This window comes from Mycteria americana, chromosome 24 (assembly GCF_035582795.1).
Source record: "Mycteria americana isolate JAX WOST 10 ecotype Jacksonville Zoo and Gardens chromosome 24, USCA_MyAme_1.0, whole genome shotgun sequence".
In the NCBI taxonomy this organism is placed as follows: Eukaryota; Metazoa; Chordata; class Aves; order Ciconiiformes; family Ciconiidae; genus Mycteria; species Mycteria americana.
This window is the reverse complement of record NC_134388.1, coordinates 940670-959621: the sequence shown is the minus strand read 5'-3', so window position 1 is coordinate 959621 and position 18952 is coordinate 940670. Positions and strand designations below refer to the sequence as shown.

Genomic DNA, 18952 nt, shown 5'->3' with positions numbered 1-18952 from the left:
TGAGCCTCCTCTGCTGCAGCCCAGCAAGGGCTCCTGAAACGCAGCCTCCCACGTTCCCCAAAACTTTTATTTTTACATCAACCAAGCACACAGGCAAAGTCAGGTCAGCGCTGCCTCGGCCGTAGGGGCCTAGGGACCCGCTCATGAAGAGACACATCACCAGGGGCTGGTCCTTGGGGCTCATGACCCCAAGCTCCTCGGGATGTGGGACGGGCACTGCCGTGTTCCCTTTCGCTGTGCCGACAGACAGCCCCGAGGGCTGCGACCCAGTGCCCTGGCGGGCTGGGGCCGAGCTGTTAAAGGCAGCACTAGGGAAAAGCAGAGGTAGTTTCCCAGCTCGGCGCAACAGGTCTAACGGAGAGTTCGTTTGCAGCCCTGACAGGCTCCTGGCAAAGCCAGGGAGGAGGAGCGGGTGTCAAGGGTGCTGCTGCCCTTAAGGCTGAGTCCGAGAGCTGCCGGCTCTCCCTCAGGGGTGCCAGCATGCACCCACACACTGGTGTGCAGGGTCAGCGCTGCTCTGGGGCCATGCTAGGGCAAGCCCCGGCGCTGTGCTTCCAGCACCATCCCCACATGGGGAAAGGCACTGTCGGTGAGTGTAAAAGCACTATCTGTGGTGACTGGATGGGGTAACCTTTCACGCAGGGTCCCCTCTCCTCCTGCCAGCACCAGGCCAAGGCAAGGGACCCTGTGAAGCAGCGGGACAGGCACTGTGCAGGCACTGTGAGGCAGGGAGGGGTGAATGGAGGGGGAGGAGGTGCCCAAACCGTGGCACCATAGTCCCTGACACTTGCTCAAGTGGGGTATCAGGCCCCCAGAGTCTCCCACTGTGTCCTGAGTAAAACTGAAGAGGTGCAGGATTAGGCCCTGCTAGGGACCAGAGGGCTCCGATGAGGGCACTGGGGCAGGAGGCAGACCCTGTCCTGCCCTCGCAGCCCCACGCTTGTGCGGCAACAGCCAGGCACGGCCAGCGGCTCAGAGGAAGATGGGCTGCTCCTGCCCGGTCAGTAAGCGGTACGTGGAGGCTGGCATGGTCTTGATGTGGACCTAGGCAGAGATGCACAGATCAGCTGGGAGACGCCAAACCCCGGGCTGGAGGGTGCTGGTGCAAAACCCTGAGCCCAGCCTGCTCCGTGTGCAGCCGCAGCTGCCCCGCGGCACGGGGGCCCTGGGCCTGGCTCACCTCGCTGACCGCCTGTGTGAGGATCTGGATGATCTTCTCGTGGGGCGTTGCCACCACGCTCTGCCCGTTGATCTCGATGATGCGGTGCCCCACACGGATGCCACCTCTCTCTGCGATGCCCCCACGCATCAGGCTGCAGATCTGGGGAACAGGGAGCGCTGGTAAGATCAGAGCTGTGCCCACAGCCCAGGGCCATGCGCAACCACCACCCCAAACCCTCTCCTCCATGCAGGCTCCGGGCAAGAGCTCTGGACTTGGATGCTGTCTCCTCCAGCCCATGGGTGCGCAGTAAGGGCAGGGATGTCTCTTTGCATTGCTGCCACCAGAGCGACGTGCTGAGCTGTAGGGCAAGGGCAGCCTGAAGGCTTTTGTTCCCCCGGCTGACGGAGAGCTCAGCTCCCCCATCCACCCATCGAACCCTTGTGCTCCCATCAAGCCTGGGCTGCAGAGCCAGAGCTTCTCCCTGGGCCAGCAGCTCCTGCGTGCCTGTGGGGTAACCGTGTCTCCAATACTGTTGGGAACATCAGTCAGCACACGATGCAGCCGTGCCACTCTCTCCACCACCCACCCACCCCATCAATTCCCACTGGTCCTGGAAATGCTCCTCTCTGCCTTTGCAACGCAGCCACTGGGGAGCCCAGAGCAGGGAGTGGCTGGAGCACTGGGGACAGCAACAAATGTCACTAAGGTTATGCCAAGAAAGCCAGGAAGAAACAACCGCCCCAAAAGCAAGCAGCTAAGGAGCACCAGGGAGACGGATCCAACCGCCGGTGCTGCAGGAGAGCTACGAAGAGCCTTTTGCTGTGGCACAGCAGAGCCCTGTGAAACCTCAGCCCTGGCAGGCACAAGGAGCGCTGGAACTGTGTGCTCGTCCATGCAGACACAGCCAGAACCGCGTGTCCCTCTGCCAGACGGGTGGCTGAAGCCCTTGGCTGACCCTGGCCTGGCTCTGCTCCTGTCCCCGCGGGCACTCACCACGCCGTTCTCAACACAGAAGCCCAGCTGGTACTTGGAGTCGGGGCGCCGGATAACAGCCGTGGTGACAGGGGAACAGTGCACGATGTTCAGCGTCACCTCTGTCTGGTGCTTCAGCTCCTGGAAGATGGGATGAAGCTTTGTCAGACTTCGGAGGGCTATTCGGCGTGGTTGAGAGGGGCGACACAGCCATGTTGCTCATGGGAGCACTGAGGATTAGCAAGCTGTTTTCAAAGGGGAAACTGAGGCACGCAGAGGGATACTGCCATGCTCAAATTCAGGGAGAAGAACTTATAAATCCAGTCCAAGACATCCCACTCTGCCCCTGAGGCCACACTGTCCTTGCTTTCAGCTCCTTCCTGCCCAAGAGGTAGAAGATGCAACAGGTTCCCTCCAGGACAGGTGCCTGCCTCCTCACCCACCCTCCTCCTCAGGCAGGGCCCTGCCCGCACCCTGCTGTGGCAAGTTTAGTCCCCAGCTTTGTCCCTGCCTTGTCACGTCCCTTCCTCCCAAGTGCTCAGAGCAGGGACTGTCGCAGGCCACGGAACAGGTATGGCACCCCACACTCCTGCCCCGCTGCCCCCACAGCCTCCTATCACCCATCCGCCCCCAAGCCAGGAGCATCGGGGGGGACCCCGGCATTAGACGCTCCCAGACGCATTCAGGCCGGTCCCTGTCTCTGCCAGCACTCACCCTCCTGCCAGGGTGGAGGCAGGAGGCCACCCCGCGCACAGCCCCGGCTCACCCGGATGATGCTCTGGCAGGTGGTGAGGGGCAGCCCCACCAGGCTCGTCCCGTTGACGGACATGAGGCGGTCTCCGATGCTCAGCTCGCCCGACCTCTCCGCGGGGCCCCCGTGCATCAGGTTGGCGATGACCACTGTGGGCAGGATGGAGCCCCAGCCCGACTCCACGATGGCGATGCCCAGGATCTCCCCCTTCTGCTTCCGGATGCAGACCTTGGGGGGGGCGGGCCACAGATGGGTTACAGTCACCAGAGTCATGAGGCATGTGTCCCAGCCCCAGTACAGGTGTCCCGGGCTCACAGCCAGCTGGGACGGAGCCCAGTCTTGTAGGGAGCACCTCAGCTGCTCAGGGAGCCGTGGAGGGGATGACACAAGAGGTGCCAGTGGGTACCCCACACTGTCCCCACCCCTCCAAAGCAGCTCTTACGTCCTTGCAGTTCTCCTGCCGGGAGAAGTGGGTCAGCTCCGCATTGTATTGCTCCTGGTCCTCGAGGGCACGGCTGTACTGGCGAGGGCTCAGCTCGCTCGGGTCGATGCTGTTGGCCTCCAGGAAGCGCTGGTAGGCCACGCCAAACGCCTGCCCGATAGCCTGAGCAATGATCTGGGCCTGGGGAAAGAGAGGGGTCATTCATGCCCGTGGCTCAGGGCCAATGGTCTCACGGCCAAACTGGAGCCGACAGCTGCCAGTGCCCTGCAATGCTCAGCACAGGCACTGTGCCCTGGGAGCTCCAGGGCATCCTGGCTCCTTCCCTGCCTGAATGGGCCCCTTTGCAGTGCCAATCCTCCCCGCTTTTCTTGCTGGGCCCCTCTATGTCACAGAGGTGCTCAGGCTGGGCTCCTTCCCCCTCTATGTGCTCGCTGGGAGCCCCCAGCACAGAGACCCAGAGCACTCGGTCATTACAGCGGGACGGGGCCCAGGACCCCAATGCCACCCTGCCCTCCCGAGGGACTCGCGCGTTGCCTCACGTCGGCCGAGTGGAAGACGTGGCAGATCATCTTGTAGAGCCGTTTTTCCTCCGCCACCTCCGACCGCCGAGGCAGTTTCCGGCGTGCCATGAGCACCACGAGGGAGCCAATGTCGGCGATATAGGAGATGGTCTGGAGGGAGTGATCCATCATGGCCTCCTGGCAAGAGGGACACAGGCAGAGACGTTCAGCCCTCCCCGGCCCGATGGACCCCCTGGGCAGCCTGCGAGCCAGCCAGGCACCGCCACAAGCAGGAAGGGTTTGGGTTCAAATGCCACTGTGCTGGGATGCAGCTCAAATGCCTGGCACACGCTGTGCAGAAACCATGTCTATGCTAAAAGGTACAAACAGCTCCTTCGATCAAAGACTCATCTGAGTCTCTGGGTGCTGGTGCGGGACAAGACAGCTCTTCCCTCTTACTATAAAGCAGAAGCTAATCCTGAGGCAAAGAACTACAGAAATTTCAAGCCTAGGTTCCCTGGAGCTTGGTCTGGGAACGCAGCAGCTCCCGCAAGGCACAGTTTGCATGGGAAGCCTCATGCAGCCATGCAGAGAGCTGAGGGACACGACACGTCTGCGTGGGACGGCTGCGGAATGACATGTCTCCTCCCAGACGCGTGTCCTCGCCCGTAGGCCATCCTTGGGCACGACCCCACTGGCGTGGGTGCAAAGCAGAGATCCAAGGCCAAACAGGAAGGTTTCAGCAGCCCCAAAGCCATGCCGGTGCTCCCGTTCCCCGCTCACCTGCGTGTCAGCTGTGAGCACCTTGATCCTCTGTGTGGAGACAAACAGATCCACCTCCGTCATGGGCTGGGACTCCCCCTCCGGTGCCTGCAGAACGAAGCGCCCAGGAGAGGTCCCTGCCGCTGCCGGGACTCCTCTGGGTCCCTGCCCCACAGCCGGGAGGTCCCTCTGGGCAGGTTCTGAGCCCTGCCCCACACCCACGAGGGGCCAGGCTGGTGGCAGTCGTGCCTCCCCCTACCCTCCTGCACCTTGATCCTGTCCACCGCCTCCTGGGCCTGTGCCATGCGGACGCTGGTTGGGGGGTTCCTCTCCGAGACCAGCTGCGTGGAGCCCAGGTACTTTGCCCCAAAAATCACACCATCCAGCAGATCCTCTGGGTCACAAGGGCCTGGAACTGAGGCATCGGGAGGGACTAAGCAGGGGCTGGTCCCCCCAACTCTGAAAACTAGGGGTACCAACTCCTACTGCCTGTTAGCTGCATTCCTACACATGGCAAAGCAGCTCAGTCCTTGGGAGATGGGCTCCTGGCATCACCTGGGGACCAACTCTGACCCCAGGGCTGCTTCTCCCTTCCCTTGGGCACACCCTGGCATCCCTCTTTCTCCCTTCCCAAGCCTGATCCCTCCCCAAATCCTGAAGCACCCCCATTTGCTCAGCGAAGGGCGAGCTGGGATCGAACGAGCCAGCCAGAGTCTGCAGCCACGTTCCCACCCTCCGTGGGCACAGAGCCAGGTGCTCCCTCCCCAGCTGGGATCCCCAGCCACCCTGCATTCGGGGTCAGAGCAGGAGGCGGTGGGTCAGGACTCCTGGGTGCTTTTGCTGCTCGAGCATAGAAGCAACTCACCCTCTTTGAAGGCTGGGCAGGAGGATGGGGGTTCCCTGTTCTGCAAAGCAACGAGAGAGCAGGTGAGGCTCTGGTTGGGATCCCAGGGATTCAGCCTGCCCGCCCCGCGGTCAGGCTGCCCCTGGAGCACTAGGACAGTGAGGGCACAGCGTCCTGAGGCTGGGGGCGTGGGGCGCAGGGTCCTGGGGCTGGGGGGGCTGTTTGGACCCACCAGCCTCTTCCCCGGGGCATGCACGGATCACACAGCCATGCAAGTATCCCCCTGCATGCAGGGCGGCAGGAACCAAAGCCAGTACCAAGGGTCTTGTCTGGGCACCCCAGCAGCATGAGGCCCTGTAAGACCCGAGAAAAAGACAGCCCTGGCTCCCCTCTGCCCCCACCAAAAACCCACAAGGGAGCAGAGCCAAGGGGCATGTCCTGGCTCGCCACCACACCGCCGCAGCCCATGCATGATGCACTCACGGTCACACCGCCTTGGGGTGGCTGCTCTCCCTCTGGAGCCGGAGCAGGAGGCAGGGCCACCCAGGCTGGCTCCGGGGAACCATCCCGATTGCCCTCACAGGTGGAGACGACCTCGCAGAGCCCCTCTTCATAATACCAGCCGCCAGCAGGTCCTTTCTCTGAGCTCTCCGTCCTCCCCAGCCCTTCAGGCTTCTCCACAGCAGCCGGTTCCTCCCCAGCCTGCAGCATCTCCAGGTTGGTCCCGGCCAGGACGTCAGAGCGGGCCAAGGGCGTCTCGGCACTGGCCTCAGGCAGCCCCCCCTCGTAGCACAGGAGGCTCAGCAAGTCCTCCCGGTCGGCCTCAGCAAAGAGCAGGCCGTGGCAGGGCCGGGAGCAGGCCGAGTGCTGGGCGCAGCACGGCCGTGTCTCCAGGCCCCGGCCCATGGCCACGTGCAGCGGGCAGGGCCGGCACTTGCCCTGGCACTCCCCATGGCTCCGCCGGGCCTGCTCACCCACGACAGGGGCTGTGCCAGCGCTCGAGGAGGGCAGCGGGCCCTGCTCTGAGGCGGGCGAGTGGTCGCAGAGGTTGGGGTCGAGGGTCTCGAGCTGGGCCAGCAGGCCCTGGATCTCCGAGGGTTCGTCCTCTGCATCCTTGGCCCACTTGGCCCTGCCCGGGTGGGTGCCAGCCTCGGGAGCCTCATCCAGCTCCATGCCCGTCGGGTCGCCGCTGTTGGGGGCTTGGGGGTGTCCTGCGTCCTGAGGGGTGCTCCCGGCGCTAGGTTTCCAGTCAGCGGAGCCCTGCGGCCCCGCAGTCACTGCCTCCTCTTCCATCGCTCTTCCCAAGTCCCGGCAAAGCTCAGTTTGTCCGCCCCCACCTCCTCTGAGGTCCGAGGCTGAAGCAGGCCCCGAGCTGGGCCCCAGACCCCTCCGCTGACCCTCGGGGACGGGCAGATCCTGCCCGGAGCTGCAGCCAGGGAGCAGGGCGATGAAGGGGAGCCCCTCCGGCTGCCCGGCTCCCGCACGGAGCTCAGGGGCACCAGGCCGCACCGCAGGCCCTTCCTCCGTGTCCATGGCCGGCGGCTCCGGGGCCTCGTCGCTGCCGAGATCAGGGGCGGAGAGCACAGCCGCCTGGAAATCCATGCTGCTCTCCATGGCGTCGCTCCGGCCCGCAGCGCGGGGGGGGCGGCCCTGGGCGGGGAGAGGGACCCGGGGAGCTGCGGAGGCGGGGGGCCCGGAGGGGCCGGGGGGGCCGGGGCGGCCAGGGCCAACGCTGCCGGCGCCGGCTCTCCCCGCTGGCGGCCGGCCGGGGCCAGGGCCGCACTGGCCGGGGCCGGTCCGGTCCGTGCGGACTCACTCCCTGCCGGCGGCGCCGGCCCGGGGACGGAACGGGAAGGGACGGTCCCGCCGCCGCCGCCGCTTCCGGGCCCCGCCGCCGCGCATGCGCGGTCCGGCCCCCGCCCTTCCCGGCGTGCCCCGCGGCGCCCCAGCATGGCCGCCCGGGTGCTGCTGCGGGCGGTGCGGGCGGCGTTGCCCGGCCCGGCCCGCGGCTACGCCAAGAAGGCGGGTGAGCCTCGTCCCGCGGCCCCGGCCCGGCCTCCGCCGGCGCCCCCAGCCCCGGGGCCGGTCCCGCGGCCCTCGGCCCCGTGTCCCGATCCCGCGGCCCTCGGCCTTGTCCCCGCGGCCCCCGGCCCTCCCTAGTGGCGGCCTTGTCCCCTCCGTCCGGCACCTCGCCCCGGGTCCCTCGCCCCCAGCCCCGCGTCTCCCGGGCCCTGCCCCGGCTCCCTTCCTCGCGCCCTGCGCCACCCCTCGGTCCCGTCCCCGGTGCTGCTGCAGCCCGCGGTGGCCGCGTTCCCGGCCCCTGTTCCCGGCCCCTGCTGTGCCTGAGCCCCGTCCCTTCCCCCGCCTGCACCTCTGTCCCCCCGTCACCCCCCGTCTCGACCGTGCCCTTGTCCCCGCAGCTATGAAGTCCAAGGGCAAGAACTTGCTGAAAGAGGGGCTGAAGGAGCCCGAGGTGTGCACGGACCCCGCCATGCTCACCACCTACGCCATGGGGGTCAATTACTTCAAGGACGGCCCGGAGGTGGCCCTGAAGCCCGACTCCGAGTACCCCGACTGGTAGGTGGTGCCCAGCTCCCCTTGCTGCGCGCAGAAGGGGGGTCCCTCCTGGGCTGCCGTCCCTACAGAGGTGCCATCCCAGAGGCACAGACAAGCGTAGGAGAGACGGGGAACCGTTCTGGAGGAGGACTGCGGCTCTGCAGCCCAGAGACCTTCCCTGAGGGCCGGGGAGGAGAGCAGGCTGCACTGTGGATGTGGTGGGTGAGGGATCCACGCGTCCTGGTCGCACACTTCCATCGCCCCGTCCTGCGCTTGTCCCTTTGCCCTCCCTGCCGCAGCCTCACGTCCTCTGCGTTCGCCCCCAGGCTCTTTAAGATCCACCTTGGGCCCCCCAAGAAGCTGGAGGAGCTGGACCCCGACTCGATCGAGTATTGGAGGCGCCTGCGGAAGTACAACACCTGGCACCGCAACAGGCTAAAGAAGGGCAAGAAGCTGTAGGGGCTGCAGAGCTCGGGGTGCGGGGGCTGCCCTGAGTGCCAGCATGGGTGGCGCTGGGACCAGCTCCCGCTTTTGGTCTCTTCTTTTTGCTATAAACTGGTAATAAATCTCTGGTGAGGCTGATACCTGTTACGGAGGCTGTGGCAAACCCAGGCCCTCGGCAGGCTCGGTGCAGGTCCCCCCTCGTGCCGGGGGCTGGTGAGGGGCTGAGGCAACACAGGCCACAAATTCTCGGTGTATTTGCTAAAACAGAAGCTCAATTCTTTGCTCATAGAGGGAGCCTATGCTGCCAAACGGGTTCTGCTCCCTGCTCTGTCACAGTCTGCGCCGCCACGGCTGGGGCTCAAGGGCCCCGCAGCGGGGTCTGTGTAGTGGGTTTGGGGTGGGGAATGACTCCACTGGTGTCGCTGTGTCCCCTGGGGGGGTCGGGGGCTGAGCAGCCTGTGCTCCCCAGGGGCGGGAGGACAGGGGCCAGGCTCTGGCGGTGACACAGGGGCAGCAGGAGAGGTAAGAGGGGACACGGTGGCCCCTCGCAGTGCCACCCTGCTGCTGCACTCTCGCTTCCTCCTCCAGCAGCAGGGGAGCAGCAGCTGCTGGGATGCCAGGGTCCCGGCTTGGCTGGGCTGTGTGGTGAAGGCAGGGTCTTCCCCACAGTGGCGGGGGCCTTGCTGCCCTGTCCCCGCACGTCTTCGGCCGGCTCTGTTCTGGCAGAGCCCGGCAGCTTCCCCTCGGCCTCGGTCCTGCCCGTGCGTTGGGCAGGCTGAGACGTGCCCCTGTTCCCTTGGTTCGTCTCCATCCCAGACTCGCTGCCCTGCAGCTCCTGCCTGGCCTTGAGTTGGGCTACGGGGACAAAGCAGCCACCCGCTAGGCCCTCCTGCAGCGAGGAAGGGGCGATGGAGCCACCGCCCGGCCCGGCGGCCTCCCCAGTGCCCACGCCCTTGCGCAGGGGCTGGGGCCGGGAGCTGTGCCCGGCTCCCCGGGGGGCTGGGGGGCGGCCGGGTTGGCAGCTGCAGCGCCCGCGCGCCACGGCACAGGAAGCGGCGGAGGAAAGCAGAAGTGCCGTGCTGTGGCGCGGGGGGGCTGGGGGAGATTTTGGGTTGAACCCTCATTTCCTCTGCGTGGGGCTCAGCGCGCGCCCTCGGAGCTGACGGGGCTCAGGCCGGGCCGTATCCAGCGGTGAGTGCCCTGTCTCCACCGTGTCTGTCCTGCAGCTTGCCCTCCCCTCGCCACCCCCCAGCGCGTCCAGGCCCCCCAGTCCAGCAGCAGGTGAGCAGAGGGGGCACCCGAGTCCCTGCCCTCTGTCTCAGAGCCCCCCTGCTCGGGTGAGTGTCACCCAGCCACTGCAGATGGCTTGGTCCTGGGGACAAGTGCCCGCCTGGGGTGGGTTGGTGGAGAGGAACCCAGGGGGAGGAGGAGAGAGCCCGTCCCTGGGTGCTGCCCCCATCTGGGGTGATTCATGCCACGCTCCCCTCGCTGCCGAAGCCTTTGCCAGGGTGAAGGGGAGTTGAGGTGGGTCCCAGCCCCATGTCCCCTCCCCTAACCCCTCCGCGGGCTCCTCGTGGTGGCCCGGCAGGGCTCATGCTGGCTCCAGAGCCACCACCCAGAGGCCTGGTGATGGCGAGGGGGTGGCCGCCAATGCACTGGGGTCTCTGCCAGAAGGAGAGGGGTCCCTGGGCTCAGCCTTCTGTGATGGGCCCCATTCTCTGTGTCCCCCGAAGGGATGGGGAAGGTGACAGGGGAAATCCACTCTTTCCAGTTCCTTGGATCCTGTCCTGTGAAGGTCCCCGTCCTGGGGCTGGGCTAACGTGGTCCTGGCTCCTCGCCTGAGGCCGGGGGGGGTGAGCGGGTCCCCTGTGCCACTGTCACGGCTCTTGTCCTCCGGGCGCAGAGGGGAAACGTGTGTCATTCCTGGCTGGCTGCCAGCGGCCGGATCCAGCAGTGCTGCCTGGCCGGCTCCCGGCACCTCCCCAGTGAGGCCAAAACCCCCCCGGGCTCCTGCGGGGAGGTGACCCAACGCCGTGAGCTCATGCCGGTGCTCTCCCTCCTGAGCCACCCTGTGCCCGGCTGGAGCGGCGCCCAGCGGTGCCCAGTGGGGTGCAGGCGCCTGTCACCCCGTCACCTGCTGACGGCTCGTCCTCTCTGCGTCCCCGGGCAGGTGGCGGCGGGGCTGGGACAGGATGGGGGACTGGAGCATGCCCATCGGCTCGCTGGGCGAGGAGGTGGTGGCCCGGCTCTGCAAGCTCCTGGATAACGCCAGCCGGGGCTGGCGCAAGCTGGCTGAGGTGGCCGGGGTGGAGAAACGCTTCAAGTGCAGGTAGGGGTGGGGGGGCATCTCCGGGGGTCCGTCCTCCACCGCGTGACAAAACGCATGTGGGCGCAGGAGGGGCACGTGGGTCCCCAGGCCGCCCCGTCGTGGCCACAGCCTGGGCTGGGGGCACTGCCGGGTCCCCCGGCGGGGGTCCCCGTCCTCCCCGGGTGGGAGGTGGGCTACGGCGCTGAGCGCTGTGGGCGCCTTGCAGCGCGGAGGAGCTGGAGATGTGCTCGCTGAAGGTGCTGGAGCCCCGCGGCAGCCCCACGCAGTGCCTCCTGCAGCTGCTGGCCGAGCGCGACTGCACCCTCAGGTACCTGCTGGGCTGCCTGGAGAGGATGGGGCACACGCAGGCCTGCCAGGTCCTCAGCAGCGCCGGTAGGATGGATGGCCGGGTCCCACAGGGCCTGGAGAGGGGCACCGGGGGACAGGGGCTCAGCAGAAGGAAAGCAGGGGGAGATGAGGAGCAGCAATTCCTGCTGGTGGTCTTGCTCTGAGTAGTGGGGCCCTGTGCAGGGTGGGATGGGGTGGGGTGGGGTGGATGCAGTAGGGCGAGATAGGATGGGATGCGGTGTGATGGGATGAGGGGGACGGGCAATGGGATGTGGTGGGCCAGCCTGTGATGGGACCGGATGGGATGGGGTGGGACAGGATTGGACAGGTTGTGATGGGACAAGATGGGGTGGGATGGGACAGGGTATGATGGGACAAGATGGGATGGGATGGAACAGGATGAGGCGGGGTGGGTGGGATGGCACTGAAGGGGACAAGGTAGGATGAGATGGTTGGGACAGGACAGAGGGGTGGGATGGGACAGGGTGTGATAGGACGGGGTGGCATGGGATGGGAGAGGACAGGCTGTTGTGGTTGGGGGTGGGACAGGGTATGATGGGACAGGACAGGATGGGACTGGATGTGATGGGATGGTGCAGGACGGGGGTCTCAGCCAGCCCAGGCTGGTCTCTCCTCTCTGGCAGTCCAGGACATGATCCACATCACGGTGCAGCCGGAGTTGCAGGTGGTGACAGAGGGGACCCGGGTGTCCCTGACGTGCTGGGCGACCGGCCCGCCGGGGCTCGCGTACCAGTGGTTCTGCGGGAAGCAGGAGGTGAGGTCCCGCTGCGCCACGTGGAGTAGGGCCCCTGGGCCCCACCCACGGCGAGGGCACCCGGACGGGTGGGAGGGAGCCTCTGGCTCCTTGGCCCCCTCCTGTCTCGTAGGTGCCCGGAGCCACGGCCCCAGAGCTGGTGATCGACACGGCCGCCCCGCCGGGCCAGCCCAAGTGGTACATCTGCCGGGTGAACTGCGGGGCCACCTTCGCCTTCTCCAGGTGGGCCCACGTCCAGGTGGAGAAGAGCAGCAGCCCCAGCTCAGGTGGGCGCCGAGACCTGCATCCCCGGTGTTACGGGCTGGCACCCGTGGGGCACCGCTCGCCCCACTGGGACTGGGGTGGCTCCCGTAGAGCATCGTGTGCCATGTTGCACCCTGGCTCGGCTGCGAGGGTCTCTGGGCTTGCAGGGGTGACGGTGCCCACGGAGGAGCCGTGTCCTCCTCATGCCTGCTGGCTCGTGCCACCCACGGGTGCCAGGGCCTGTGGGTGAGGGACCTGAGGCCTGGGGGAAGCTCGGCAGAGCCCTGCTGTGGCCCGGTGCCAGATTTGCTGCCACATCCCCTCCCCAGCCAGCGGTTACTGCCCGACCATGGTGGGGCTGCAGATCCTGCGGCAGCCACGGCCGTGCCGCCTGGCCGAGGGGGACACGCTGGTGCTAGAGTGCAGAGCCATCGGCAACCCCCCGCCCCAGTACCAGTGGTTCAGGAACCGGCGCCCCGTGGAGGGTGCACAGGCACCCCAGCTCCAGGTATGGCGGGACCCCGGGTGCGGCACGGTGCGGCGCGGCGCGGCACGGCACGGCACGCCGCCCCAGCTGCCCGCTCTGTCCTGCCGGCAGGTGAAGCTGGTGACGACGGCCGAGCGGGGCAGCTACTCCTGCCGCGTGTTCAACCTCTTCCACGACGTGTGGAGCCAGGAGGTGGATGTGGAGATTGGTGAGGGCCCCGGACAAACTTCTGTGGCCCCCCACCCCGCGTGGGGTGTCCTCGCTCTCCTCTGCTCCCCTTTAAAGCCCTCCCGTGGCTGCCCTGCAGTTTTGGAGGGCTCCAGCCCCTGCCGGGACGTGCTGCCATGCGTAGGGCTCCCTGACTCCCCTCTTTGCCGCAGGCCCGCGGCTCTTCGCCTCCGGAGGGTCCTGGCAGGAGGGGGACGGAGGTAGGTGGGGGCAGAGCGGGCAGCTCCCCGCTGCTCTGCCCGCTGCGCTCCCCGGACACTGCGGGGCCGTGGCACGGCGTTTCTCTCTTTCCAGGCTCCCCGGAGCACGGCAGCCCTGGCCAGCTGTACGGTAAGAGCCTGTCCAGGGGGGGTTGGTGGCCCTGTGGGGCTGTGACTGTCCCCAGCGTCACCCCATGAAGCTCCACGCGGCCAGGGGTGCTTTGGGTGCAGCACGCCAGGGAGAGCAGACCAGCGAGGCAGGGATGCCACGGGGCACCCTGGTACCCAGGGACAGTGACACCGGCCACAACCCTGTGTCACCTATGTAGGCTGAAGGTAGCGGGGACAGCAGGAGCGTCCCGCTCCATCCCCAGCACCTCCCTCTTCTGTCCCGGCAGCCACCGACAAAGTGGCCCTGCTGATCGGCAACATGCACTACCTGCACCACAAGCAGCTGAAGGCGCCCATGGTGGACGTGCACGCCCTCAGCGCCCTCCTCCGCCAGCTCGACTTCAAGGTGGTCTCGCTGCTGGACCTGCGCAAGGCCGAGATGCAGATGGCTGTCAACGAGTTCCTCCTCCTCCTCGACAAGGGTGTATACGGTGCGTCGGCACCTGCCGGGGTGGCTCCAGCCAGGGCGGAACTGGGTGGTTTCGTGCTGGCGGGGTCTTGGGCGGGCGGCTGGGCAAGAAGCGGGCACCGGCAGGTCAAGGGACGTCACCCGCTCTCCGCCCCTCCCGGCAGGTTTGCTCTACTACGCCGGGCACGGCTATGAAAATTTTGGCAACAGCTTCATGGTGCCCATCGACGCACCCAGCTCCTACACCTCGGCCCACTGCCTGTGCGTGCAGCGGGTGCTGCAGAGCATGCAACAGCGCCGCACCGGCCTCAACATCTTCCTGCTCGACATGTGCCGCAAGAGGTGACCCGGCCCCAGCCACCAGCCCGGGGACAAGCTGCCGCACTGGGAGGTCCCGGCACAGGGGTGCCCACGGGTGCTGGTTCCCAGGGGAGCGGAACGGGGTGTCCCTGGGGTCCCACCCAAACCCCTTGGCTTTGTCTGGATGCCCCAAAGCATCACTGCCCCAGCTGAGCCGGCAAATGCCACGATGGGTGGGCAGAAGGGCACGGGGAAGCCCACAGGGTCTGGGGTGCCTTGGGTGGGTTTTGAGGGGGTGGCACGTCCCAGCTCTGCCCAGCAGCACTTCTCTCGCAGGAACCTCAACGATGACATCATCCCTCAGGTCGGGGCGCTGCAGGTCACAGCCAACATCGTCTTCGGCTACGCCACGTGGGTCACCTCCCCGCACCCCCCCCAGTGCGGGCAGCGGGGCTGCGTCTCCCTCCCTGGCTCAGAGCGGGGCCGGGGCTCTGTCCCAAGCCATGGCTCAGCCCCGTTTGCACCCGTGTCTCCCCGACACATATCGGCAGCATCGCTCCCTCCGGTCGATGCTGGAGGTGGTGGGTGAGGAGCAGTCCCCAGTCCCTTACAGGCAGGGAGATGCCCACGGCGCTGCTCGGCTTCGGGCAGCACCTGAAGGGATTAAGCTCCAAGGCTCCTCCGGAGCACAGTGATTTGGGCTGATGATGCTTTAAGCATCCAGAATCCGGCCGCAGATCCCACCTCTCCCCGGCACGGGGGCAGGATGAGTTGAAGGGAGCGGGTAGAGCCCGGGGTGCCCTGCTCTGGCTTCCCCAGGAGCTGTCCCCCCGTGGGGGCTCGTTCCCGGGGGAGTGATGGAGCCCACGACGGAGCCGACCGCTGCCCCGTCCCCGCAGGTGCGCGGATGCCGAAGCCTACGAGCTGAGCCAGGGCGAGCTCTCCAATGGAGTCTTCGTCACCTTCCTCAAGCGCTGGCTGCTGGAGGACGAGAAGATCACGGTGCTGCTGGACAAGGTGGCCGAGGGTGAGTGGGGAGCGGCGGGGGACAGCGACCCCCCCGGCAGCCCCTGCTGACCCCCCGTGCCACCCACAGACATGGGCACGCTGGAGATCACGCGGGGCCGGCAGGCGCTGGAGCTCCGCAGCAACCTCTCGGAGAGACGAGCTCTGACGGACCCCATCCGCCCCCCGGGCCGGGACGAGTCCTCCGCCAGGAACCTGCAGTGGGCCAAGGCTCACGGTGAGGGTCACGGCCACCCTGTCTGGAGCTGGCACCCAGCGGGGGGGATGGTGCCGAGTCGCAGGGAGAGGCGGTGGGCAGCACCTGCTGGTTTCCTCCCACCCTGGAGGAGAGAAACCGCTGGCACAGAGCCACCAGCCCGGTGGCAGGAGCATCATGTCGGCATCCCTGCTCCGGGGTGACGCCGGCGGTCACCTCACCCGTGGGTGCAGCTCCAGCCCTGAGCACCCGCAGGTCCCAGCCCCGCACTCGCTGTCCCCTCCCAGTCCTGCCGGAGAGCCGGCACCTCCACTTCGACTGCGGTGTCACCGTCCAGCTGGGCTTCGCCGCCGAGTTCTCCAACATCATGATCATCTACACTCGCGTGGTGGCCGCTCCCGGGGACATCGCTAAGTGCGAGGCCAAGCTCACCGACATACCTGAGGTGGGAGCGTGTTGCCGAAGCCTGTGCCGGGGCGATGCTGGGGAAATAGGGTGGGCAGACCCGCGGTGGTTTTCACGGCTGGACACCATCTGTGGCAGGAGCTGGACGTGGACCTCAAGTGCACCAACAAGGAGAGCCCGGAGGAGGTGGGCAGCCCACTGGCGCCCGCCTGGAGCCTCGGCTGCCCCTCCTGCTGCCTCTACAGCCGGCTCTGCGGCTTGCAGAAACTGCGGGTAAGAGCCGCACTGGGCAGGGGTCCGGTGCCGGGAGCACAGCACGGCCGTGGCTGTGGCCCAGGACGGGTGCCCACGCCGCCAATGCCCCCGCAGCAGGAGCTGGCGTTCACCGTCTGCCTGCAGTACCGCTACCACGGCATGGACGACTTCGTGGAGGAGAGGCGGACGGTGAGCGTGGGGAAGCCGCTCATCGCCAAGCTCAACCTGCGGCTGGCGGCCTCCCCCTCGCCGCCTGGCAGCCCCCTCTCCGCCTCCCCCCCCGGGAGCTGGGAGGCGGCGGGGGGGTCCTGGGTCAAGACCCCTGAGGAGAACCTGAGCCCTGAGGTTCCCGGCTCCCACGCCCTGTAGAGGGACGGGGCGGCCCCCCCTTGTCACCGCAGTCCCCTGGGGCCACGCTGGAGGGGATGGAGGTGACGTGCATGGAGGTGGGCGTCGGGGGGGGGGGCGAGCCCCATCCTGGCCTGTGCCGGGGGTGCAGGGCTCGCTGCGCGGCACGGCTGGGACCCCCGCTGCCCCGCGTACACAGAACTGCCACCGCGGGTGCAGGCAGTGCCAGCTCCACATCCCCTGGCACGGCAGTGCCAGCCCCGTATGCCGGGCCAGTGCCAGCGCCATGTGCCAGGACGCTGCCAGCCCCATGTCCCTGGGCAGTGCCAGACCCATAAAGAGGGCGCTGCCAGCCCCACGTTCCCTGGCAGGGCAGTGCCAGCCCCATATCCCAAGCCAGTGCCAGCCCCACGTGCCAGGACACCCCCCGGCAGCCCGGGGGGCAGAGTGCCCAGACCCCCCGGCTCAGCTGGCGCGAGGCGTCGCGCCGGGGCAGGGCTGGGTTCGTTCAGGCCTAGGAGAAATAGAGAGAAATAAGCAGATTAGGGGGCAAATCCCGCGGGAGGGGATTAGAGGGGGGTGGGAGCGGGAGGGTTCCTGCTCCCCCACGAGGGCCTGGCAGAACCCCCTGGTGCCTCCAGCTCTCCCAGTAGCACCCAGTTCTCCCAGTACAACCCCAAGTACAGGGCTGTGCTGGCCCCGTCTGGGCAGCGTGTGATTTCAGGACAGGATTGGCATCTAGCAGGAAGAAAAAAAGCCTTTTTGCTTGGATTTTTCCCAAACGTGGCTGGTGGCTGCAAATGCTGTGAGGCGTGCTGCATCGGGTCTCAACTGGGGAAAACACCAATAAAGAGGGAACGGCAGGCGGCTTGGCGCTCCTACGGCTTTCCTGCATTTAAATGGCATTTTTTTGGCCAGAAATATTGCCTGTTTCTGCACTAAGCGCGGCGCGGCACCGGGGCGCCCATGGGAGGGAAGGGGCGACCGAGCCCTCCCGTGAGGGTACCCCGAGATCCCCCGCCGCGATGCCCTGGGCCGTGCCAGTGCCACCCCATGCAGATTAGCTCGTTTAAATAATTCACATAACCCCCCAACCCCAGGGGCCCAGGGAGACGCATCCCCGTCCCGGGGCCTCTCCGTGCCCTCGCTTTTGGGTGGCGGTTGCAAGACCTGGGGGGGAGCACCCTCGCCCCAATTAGGCTCCGATCAAACGGGTCGCGGGGTGCTGAGCCTCCCGCTCTCCGCGCCAGCCGGCTTTTGTTGGCGCTCGGGAGGCCGAGGGGTGCCCCGGGCTGGCGCCAGCCTCGGCAATTATGTCATGTGAAAAGCGCAGCCCCCATTGAGCGCGTCCCTTCCCCCGGATCAAACCCCATTACTTCCGCGGCCGTTGCTTCATTATCTCCCGGCCAGAGTACGCCTCTGCCGGGGCTGCTTCACCTCGGCCCCGGCCCATTAGCCGGGCTGGGGAGCCGGGGGAGCATCGATTATGCATTTAATGGGTTGTTAAAGGTTTAATTGTCACTAACAAAGCAGACGAGCAGCAGCAGCCGGGGGACAGGGGACAAGGAGAAGGGTCTTGCTGGGGTCAGTGCCTTGCCCGGCCCAGTGGCATCCTGGCCGGTCCCGCCTGACCCAGGGGCTGTGGGGACGTCAGAGTCTGGCCGGGGCTGTTGGATTGGGGTGAGCCCTCCCCGGGCACGGGGGCTATGGCCGGGGGTGCTGGCGCTGAGCGGGGTCTGGCCCACGCAGGGACGTGGGGACACGGCGGGTATGGGGCTGTCCCAGCAAAGCCCCAGTTTGTGGCTGTCATCGGGTCCGAAGCGGGAAGATTTTCTGGGGAAACATCTCGTTTTGGTGGGGGGAAGGGGGGAAGGTTGGCGCTCGCCTAGCTTCCCCAGGGACCCAGGGCACCCCAGGGACCTGGGGCACACCAGGACACCCTGGGGACCTGGGACACCCACTCGTCCAGGGCCAAGGCCCCATCTCTTGCTGTCCCTGCCATGCTTCAGCAACTCAAAGCCACCGTGGGCTCAGCCATCTCCACCGGAGCTGTGCTGGCCCTTGCTGCCACCGTGAGGGTGCCGGTGACGCTGGCTGTGCCCCGAGCCCTTGCAGGCGGGCAGGCAGGGTCCCCCTGGGGCTGCAGAGCCACGCCGGGGACCCCTGGGGACGTGGCACCTCGCCACCGCCACCCTGCTCCCACCTGGCAGGAACCGCCGGCAAGGGCTAAACCGGCTTTGGCGCAGCCCGCTGCCCCCTGCCATGGGCACCCCAGGGCTCCCGGCCGGCCCCGGCCCCTCGCCAGCCCCGGCCCCTCGCCAGCCCCGTCTGGGGGCCGCGGGGGTCCCGCTGCCGCCCACCCTCCCGCTGACACGATTATGGCAGCTTTGTGCCACCAACATGTGGCCGGGCGGGCGCCGCTGGGGAGCAATTAGGGCAGGTGGGCGGCGGGCGCAGCCCCCGAGGGATGGCCGAGCAGATGCCCCTTGACAGGCCGCCGAGGACGTGGCACAGCACAGCGCCGGTCCCAGCCCGCAGCCGGGGCCGCATCAGGTCACCCGTGCCTGGATCCCACCCCAGCCCCGCACGCAACAGCCCGAGGGAGCCGGGCGGGAGGGTGCCCGGGGACGATGCTCCCGCATCCCCTGGAGCTCCTTCCCAGCAGAGGCTCTGCAGCCCCAGCGCGCTAACGAGCAGCACCGTTAATGAGCGGCACGGCGGGCAGGGCCCCGGCAGCGTCCGACTCCAGCATGCGGCAGCCGTTCAGCTTATCTCTTTACTCATGATACAACCGTCTTCTCAGTGCCGGCGCATCCACCA

The 18952-nt window shown here is 67.1% G+C and overlaps 3 protein-coding genes across 4 annotated transcripts; 2 read left to right on the top strand and 1 right to left on the bottom strand.

The window, feature by feature from the left end:
* Positions 1-48: 48 nt before the first annotated feature.
* Positions 49-7257, bottom strand: APBA3 (amyloid beta precursor protein binding family A member 3). 2 transcript variants are annotated; one of them, XM_075523968.1, is made up of 10 exons: positions 5917-7257; positions 5455-5494; positions 4859-5022; positions 4611-4697; positions 3867-4025; positions 3328-3507; positions 2901-3113; positions 2156-2275; positions 1181-1321; positions 49-1044 (listed from the first exon to the last, which is right to left on the bottom strand). In XM_075523968.1, the coding sequence occupies exons 1-10, from the start codon at positions 7045-7047 to the stop codon at positions 973-975; spliced, it is 2307 nt and encodes a 768-aa protein (XP_075380083.1). In that variant the 5' UTR covers positions 7048-7257; the 3' UTR covers positions 49-972. The 2 variants fall into 2 exon arrangements, with proteins under 2 accessions (XP_075380083.1, XP_075380084.1); XM_075523969.1 differs by having other exon boundaries at positions 4859-5004; positions 5917-7255.
* Positions 7258-7305: 48 nt separating this feature from the next.
* Positions 7306-8571, top strand: MRPL54 (mitochondrial ribosomal protein L54). The gene is made up of 3 exons (XM_075523971.1): positions 7306-7459; positions 7854-8010; positions 8316-8571. Exons 1-3 carry the CDS (start codon positions 7384-7386, stop codon positions 8446-8448), a joined length of 366 nt encoding a protein of 121 aa, XP_075380086.1. The 5' UTR covers positions 7306-7383; the 3' UTR covers positions 8449-8571.
* A 2054-nt stretch (positions 8572-10625) lies between these two features.
* LOC142420334 (mucosa-associated lymphoid tissue lymphoma translocation protein 1-like) lies at positions 10626-16153 on the top strand. The gene is given in 17 exon segments (XM_075524159.1): positions 10626-10762; positions 10968-11134; positions 11734-11864; positions 11977-12124; positions 12412-12521; positions 12523-12615; positions 12706-12802; positions 12975-13022; positions 13117-13152; positions 13421-13624; positions 13767-13944; positions 14239-14313; positions 14802-14929; positions 14999-15145; positions 15412-15569; positions 15668-15802; positions 15899-16153. Coding segments are annotated over 17 exon segments (2247 nt in total).
* The last annotated feature ends 2799 nt before the right edge of the window (positions 16154-18952 follow it).